Raw genomic sequence first — 7,777 nt, 5'->3', positions numbered from 1 at the left:
ACCTCACTCTACCTCAAGCACAAATTCAAGTTTGCATCCAGCTGGAAGAAAAAGGACAACTTTTCCCTGAGCACTGCTAGACCATGGCAAGTCACAGGATCACCTAGGCCTACTAGGGCCTTCTCTTGTTTAGGCCATACATGGCATTTGAACACTCTGGGTAGCAAAATTCATTCATGGAAGGGCCCACTGTACTGTATGTATGTCTTTTCAAGGCTTGAAAGCTGCAGAAATAGACTTTTTTCTCCACTTTGATATTGGGTCCTGATGGGATAAGAAGTCATTTCCTCCTTGGGAAGCCAGATAAATTTGGCCTCCAAGTAGCATGCAGATCACACTTTCTATCCATCTTCTCTTCACTGCTGGCAAGCATCCATGACAACATGTGTGTCTACTCAAAAGAAACAGGGTGCTTGCCCTCCCTGGTTTGGATGGCATGCCACAACATTCTTTAATTTGAGGTGAAAGAAAAATGATGGATAGCCTCTAGGTGAGCTGCACCTTCTCCATCCAGAAAGGGCTGCAGCCCAAAGGGTCTCTTGTGGCTCCCTATGCAGAGAGACTGCAGGCCAAGAAGCCATAACAAAGTTAAGGACCTTGGGGAGCCTAGTGGATCCTGCTATTTGTTGAGGCCTAGCAGTGAAAAGGGAAAGGGTGTTGTGGTTCTCCAGGTAGGTGATCAAATGTAGTTTCACTTAGAGGTAGGGAGCCCTCTCAGAGGAGCTCCCAGTCTGAGGGCTCAGCACAGTGCTTACCCTGAGCTGCTCAGCTGTTTTCACTTAAAGCAGGAGGCCTGACTGAAGTGGAAAGAAGGGCCTAGGTCTGTGTTTCTGAGGCTGTTGGAAAGCCAGGGACATCAACCTCTCTAACAAGGAAAACAGGGTGGACCCCTTTCCTCAGCACAGAAACAAGCTGATCCGGAGGCCTCCATGGCTTAAACCTTGTTACTCAGAAGCCCCAGATGAAGCTTTTGGCAGACAGCTGTCCTCTGTGAAGAAAGGTACAGACAGGAGCTCCCATAGGCTCCTGAAGGCACAGAAGTGAGAAAGTCCTCCTTTGAGTCAATTATCAGGTTAAATTCTGCCTGTCATGAGCTCCGCCTGGGGAAGGGTGGAGAGGCAGAGTGGGGCGGCCAGCTGCGCGCGGAGCCGAGCAGGGTCAGGATGGACGAGGACGTGCTGACCACCCTGAAGATCCTCATCATCGGCGAGAGCGGCGTGGGCAAGTCCAGCCTGCTCTTGAGGTTCACAGATGACACTTTTGACCCAGAACTTGCAGCAACAATAGGTGTTGACTTTAAGGTGAAAACAATTTCAGTGGATGGAAATAAGGCTAAACTTGCAATATGGGAAACTGCTGGTCAAGAAAGGTTCAGAACATTAACTCCCAGCTATTATAGAGGTGCACAGGGTGTTATATTAGTTTATGATGTCACGAGAAGAGACACCTTTGTTAAACTGGATAATTGGTTAAATGATTTGGAAACATACTGCACGAGAAATGATATAGTAAACATGCTAGTTGGAAATAAAATTGATAAGGAAAATCGTGAAGTTGACAGAAATGAAGGCCTGAAGTTTGCACGAAAGCATTCTATGTTGTTTATGGAGGCAAGTGCAAAAACCTGTCATGGTGTACAGTGTGCTTTTGAGGAACTTGTTGAAAAGATCATTCAGACGCCGAGACCGTGGGAAAGTGAGAACCAGAATAAAGGAGTCAAACTGACACACAGGGAAGAAGGCCAAGGAGGAGGAGCCTGTGGTGGTTACTGTTCTGTGTTATAGACTCTGGGAAATTCCATCTCTTGCATATTTGATCAGATAGTGTCATCTTTCTGTATATAAACTCTTTAACTGCTATTTTAGGGTCCTTGCAGTTTGCACATATTTGTTTTGTATCATGGCAGTAAATATTTGCAAGAAATCCTGCTCATTGACTTTTCCAGTTACAGTGTTATGGTAAGCATGCAGTTTGCAGTCTGCAGTTTTTTATGTAACATGAAATAGGTGTACCTTTATAAGTACATTTGATTTTATGATTTACATTCATCATGTGATTTTTTAAAAAACCCACCTATCTACTATATGTTGATACAAGGTCTATTTTCAGTCTCCCTTTTGCTTAAATACTTATCAATTACTGAATTAATTGCTATGTAGAACTCCTAAGGACCACTGGGAGATACACAGGTATCATCAAACCTGGCGAATTTCCCTTCAGGAATGACAGAGAGCATGCGCTGCAGCTTTCCTAGGATGTTTGTTGACAGATTCTCTTTTAGGTCGAAGCAGAATTCTCTTTACAGGATGTAGCCCAGGACAATTTATAATTAAATCTCTGTTCTAACGCTGCTTCTAAAATAGCATTGATATAGTAAAGAAGTTTAGTCTTACTTTAATTTACTTCAAGTGTAGCTCAGTTGCTTAACTGGATTTTTGATTCTGTGATATATACATGGGATTCATGACCCTCTGTGCAGCATTTCGGGGTATGTGGTGTTTGACAGAATGGCAGTAAGGTTTCCCCCCATTTTGGTTCCAGAAGGACAGGGGTAGTGTGTTTATGTAACTCATGTAGTACTTACCACTTTTAAAAACAACACCTGTTCCCGTAAATGTTGGTAGTAGTTGTCCAGGTACCTTAGTTGTAGCTTGTGTAACGTTAATGAATATCTGTATCTTATGACTTCCATAAACGGCTAGTTGATACTCAGAAACCTATTTCCATGTTTTGAGGGTTGGGGGAGAAAACACTAAATTATAATTTGAGAAAGGCATATATTGCTTCCAGATTTTGATGTGTGTGGGAAAATATTGTTGCAATGAAAATCTTGGTAATTTAATGTAACAAGTAGCCAGTAGTTTATCAAAACCAACTTGTACAGACTAATAAATCTTTTCCACAGTATTCAGTTTTCTAACCTCTTGCTATTGGACATTGTATTTTTTTTCACTCATATATTATTTAATTTACACTAATCTCTGCTATTTTAAGCCTCCCGTTAAGTAATTTGTCCTTTTAGGCAGGCCACTCTAACACACCTCAGTAAGATTAACAAGAAATACTAATTTCTGGGCAGTTTGTTCTCTGTATACAGTTGCAAATGATAAATATTTTTGTGGGTCATCTTTACAATATGTGTGATAATGAACTGAAATGTACATCTTCACGTAAGAAAACTTTACATTCTACATGGTTCACACTTGTTAGACTACATTACATGTGATTAAAGGTTTTATGCATTACATATGTTTTTACTAAATATGAAAAATATACTACTTTAATGTTAGAGAAAAATAGGTAACACATGTATTTACCATTTGTTGTTGTTACATTAAAACTGTAGATTTGTATATTTATGTGGTTTCTGTTTTGACATTTCTGTTTATTGCTTTTTGCTCCTTGAGCTATATAATATTCTTTCTGTGCATTGGATTGTCTTGATTTGGTCAGAATTTGGATACATATGAGTCACTTAACTTTTAACAATTAATTTTGTTTGATTTATATTGTAACTTTTTATAATTTTTGAATAAATATAGCCTGCTTTCCTTAAAAAAAAAAAAAATTCTGCCCGTCATGATGGAGGGAAAAATGACACCTTACCTGGAGGTGAGAGGTCAGCTTTCATGTCCCCTCCAAGGAAAGGGTCTTGAGGGATGAGTGCCTTGCATGGAATTGCAAGCCCCTATTTCATTTGGGAGCAATCTCTTCTCCTCCCAGGGGCTTTCCAGCTGGGAAGAGAAGACAGGGAGCCAAGGTGCTTGGTGGGCATGTTTGAGGCTGGAAACATTGACCATCCCTCAGCACAGGAACAACCTGTCCAGAGGCTCCTGTGTCTGAAGCCCTGTTGCTCAGAAGCTCCAGAAGAAGCATTTGGCACACAATGGTCCTGCATGGAAAATGGTGCACACAGGAGATGCTACAACCTCTGAAAATGCAGAGAATAATGAAAGCATTCCATGGAGAAAAATGGCCAGGATCCTGAGGCATGCCTTGCTGGAGGAAGAAACAGCACCTTACCTGAAAGCTAGTAGTCAGGTGTCATTTCCCCTTTAGGAAAAGGGTCTTGAGGGATGAGTTCCTACCAAGAATTGCAAGCCCCATGTTTCTTTTGGGAAAAATCTCTTTTCCTCCCAGAAGCTTGTCAGCAGTTAAGAGAAGGTGGGGAGCAATGGTGTTTGGAGGACTGCTTTGAGGCAGCAAACCTCTCAATTTCCAAAGGGGAAATTGTCTTTCATTCTCACACCAAATTCCAAGTGAACCCACAGCACCTGTCCCTGCATTCTCTGAATTGTGAATACCCAGTCCCCAAACTCAGCCTTGAAACCAAGAAAATATCCTCATCAGAGAGACTGCAGTCCATGCAGGGCATAGCTGAGTTAAAGTTCTAGGTAGGCCTAGGTTATCCTGGTGCTTGCCGAGGCCTACTTGTGTAGAGGGAAATAATATCCTGCTTTTCTGGTCAGTTTCTAAAATCTGGCTTCTGCTCAAGGTAGAGAGACTGAGGGGGAAGCACCCAGGGTGAATGGGAAGTACAGGGGTTTGTCTGAGCAGCTCAGCAGTTCCCACACATGGCAGGCCTAAGGGGGCACAGAAAGAAAGGCCTAGAGCTGTGATGCCAAGATGGTTTATAAGCCAGGCAAATCACCAGTCTAACCAGGAGAGCAGAGCAGAGCCCTGCACTCTGCACACGAACAAGCTGTTGCCAAAGGACACTGTCACTGAAGGTTGCTGAGAATTCCCGGAAGAAGCTTTTGTCACACAGTGGTCCTCCATGGATCACTAATCAAAAGAAGCAGGGTGCTTGCCATTTCTTGCTATGACCCCATCGCACAACACTCTTGAACTTGGGGGCAAATGGAAATTGACCCATAGCCTCCAGATGAGCTGCAGTCTCTCATCCAGAAAGGCCTGCAGCAGGTTGCATGAGACCTTGGTCTAAGCAGTGCTTCCATGGGAGAGTGCCATCCATAGCAAATGGGTGCTCAGTTTCCCACTGCTTTCCATGGGGGAACACTGTGAGGGGAAATCTCCCCGGTGTGTGGAAAGTATCTCCCTACTGCCTGGGGACCATGGAATCAGCTTGGTATGCAAAGCGATGTCAAAGGCAGGCCTCCGTGCATGCAGAGCTAGATTTCCCAACTTTCAAACTGCCTCAAGAACATATTTCTAGGGAGTCTCTGTCTGCCAGGCTGGACGGTCCTAGCGAGGTACATGGAGCTGCATGGAGACAAACACTGTGCTTAGCATTCCTTGTAGGATAACCTACCCAAAGTCCTTCTACCTCAAGCAGAATTTCAAATCTGACTCTAGCCTGAACTAAACGGACAGATTTTCCCTGAGCACTGCTAGGCCCTGGCACATCCCAATGTCACCTAGGGCTACCTAGGGTCTGCTCCCATGCAGATCCTCATGGAGCAATGTTCATTACAGAAAGTCCCACCATGTGGCATGATTATGTCATTTATTGCTTGGAAGCTGCAGATACAGAGGCTGTGTATCAACATTCACATTGGGGCCTTTTGGGAAAACAGTCACTACCCAATTATCAAGAGAGATTCATGCAGCCCTTGAGATGCATGACAGACACCCTTAATGCTTGACCTTTCTTCACTGCTGGCAAGAATTCTTGGGGAAAACTGAGTTCATGAAATGGAAACAACGTTGTTGCCATTCCTTGCTGGGAGCTCAACCTACAACCCTCTTTATCTAGAGGGCACACAAAATTTGACCAGTAGCCTCCAAGTAAGCTGCAGGTTCTCCATCCAGAAAGGCCTGCATCAGTTTCCATGAACATTTAGTTTATGTACTGCTTTAACATTATAAAGATTTCCAGGAGGAAAAGGACATTTGTGTCTGCACCATTTACCATAGGGGAACACTATGTGTCAAAAGACTGTCCTGAGGATTCAGAGCACTATCCAATGCAGAGGCAATTGGGACAGAGTTTTATGCCAGAGCAAAGGCCTAAGCAGGGCTCTCAAGCTTCTACAGGCAGAGTTCCCCCTGCTTCATAACTTCCTCAGGACCCCTTTCTAGCAAGGCTGTTCCTTCCATGACTGTCAGCCAAGGAAAGGAAAGCAGAGTTGCATGGAGAAAAACTCTATGCTTTGCCTTCACACAGCGATCTCATACCTGACCTCTCTCTAGTTCAAGCAGAAATTCAAATTTTCTTCCAGCCTGAAGAAAAAGGACAGCTTCTCCCTGAGTACTGCTAGGCCATGGCAAGTCCCAGGGTCACCTAGGTCTGCTCTCACTTAGACCATACATGATATTCAGACCCTCTGGGGAGTAAATTCATTCATGGAAGGGCCCAGTGTGTGGCAAGTGTCTCTTTTAATGGCTCAGATTTTCAGATACACAGGCTGTGTGTCCACATTGAAATTGGGGCCTGATGGAAAAAGTAACTATTTTCTCTTTGGGAAAAAAGGGATTTGTGACCTCAAAGCTACATACAAATCACCCTTGATCCCTGCCTTTTCGTATCTGCTGGCAAGTGTTGCTGAGAACACGTGAGTCTCAATGAGAGAAACAGGATGCTTGTCATTCCATGATAGCATCTCACCACAACCCTCTTGAACTCGAGGGTGAATGAAACAATCTATGGCCTGCAGATGATTTACCACTTCTCTATCCCCAAAGGCCTGCAGCAGGTTCCATGAAATCTTGGTCCATGGAGTGCTTCAATGGGAGAGTGCTGTCTGTAGCAAACAGGTGCTCAGTTTTGCAGGTCTTTCCATGGGAGAACACTGCATGCAGAAAGTCTCTCCTGGGGCTTCAGGGCACCCTCGAGTGCAGGGGCCCAAGGAAACACCTTTGTATGCAAAGGGAAGTTAAAGGCAGACCTCCTATCCTTGGAGATCTAGACTTACCCAACTTTCAAACTGCCTTAGGAACACAGTACTAGAGAGTCTCTGACTGCCAAGGTGGTCGGCCCGTGTGAGGAATGTGGTGCTTCACTGAGAAAAACTGTGTTTACCATTCACACTGGGAAAGTCTTCCTGAAGTCTGTCTAACTCAGGCAGAGCCTTGATTTGCCTCCAGCCTGAATTAAATGGACGGAATTAAGCTGAGCACTGCTAGGTCCTGGCAAGTCCCAGGATCACCTATGCCTACCTAGGGCCTGCTCACTCTTAGGCCATACACACCATATAGACCTTCTATGGAGCATAGTTCATTATAAAAGGGCCCAGTGTGTGGCATGTGTCTCTTTTTCAATGCTTGCAGGCTGCAGGTACAGAGACTGTCTGTCAACATCCACATTGGGGCCTGATGAAGAAACAGTCATTAAACCATTTTGAAGGGGGATTGATGAGACCTCCCAGCTGCATGCCAAAACCGTTGCTGCTTGACATTTCTTCACTGCTGGCAAGCCTCTTTGTGGAAAAGGGAGTCTATTTCAAGCAAACAAGGTGCTTGCTATCCCTTCCTAGGAGCTCATCCTAGAACACTCTTGATCTAGAGGACACAGGAAATCTTACCACTAGCCTCCAAGGAAGCTGCATCACTTTCATGGTGCCTGAAGCACTTTCCATGAACCCTTCGTCAAAGGGCTGCATTCATGACAAAAAGCCTTGGAGGATGTAATGGAAACTCATGTCCACACTGTTTTCCATCATGGAGCACTGTGTGCCAAAAGTCTTCCCTGCAGCATCAGAGCAACCTCCCACCAACAGGCACTTGGGATCAACTTTGTTGCCACAGTGATGGCCTAGGCAGGATTCTCTAGTTTGTATAGCAAGAGCTCCTCCTGCTTTGAAACTTCCTCAGGAAT

At 44.4% G+C, this 7,777-nt stretch overlaps 1 protein-coding gene across 1 annotated transcript; it reads left to right on the top strand.

The window, feature by feature from the left end:
* Positions 1-1,098: 1,098 nt before the first annotated feature.
* Positions 1,099-2,286, top strand: LOC130831386 (ras-related protein Rab-18-like). Its single transcript, XM_057699438.1, has one exon. The coding sequence runs from the start codon at positions 1,164-1,166 to the stop codon at positions 1,782-1,784; it is 621 nt and encodes a 206-aa protein (XP_057555421.1). The 5' UTR covers positions 1,099-1,163; the 3' UTR covers positions 1,785-2,286.
* The last annotated feature ends 5,491 nt before the right edge of the window (positions 2,287-7,777 follow it).

The sequence above is a fragment of the Hippopotamus amphibius genome, chromosome 11, assembly GCF_030028045.1.
Source record: "Hippopotamus amphibius kiboko isolate mHipAmp2 chromosome 11, mHipAmp2.hap2, whole genome shotgun sequence".
In the NCBI taxonomy this organism is placed as follows: Eukaryota; Metazoa; Chordata; class Mammalia; order Artiodactyla; family Hippopotamidae; genus Hippopotamus; species Hippopotamus amphibius.
The sequence above is the reverse complement of the archived record's forward strand: the minus strand, read 5'-3'. Positions and strand labels throughout refer to the sequence as shown.

Coding starts and splice junctions, on each gene's coding strand:
- LOC130831386 (XM_057699438.1), top strand. CDS start 1,164: ATGGACGAGGACGTGCTGACCACCCTGAAGATCCTCATCATCGGCGAG.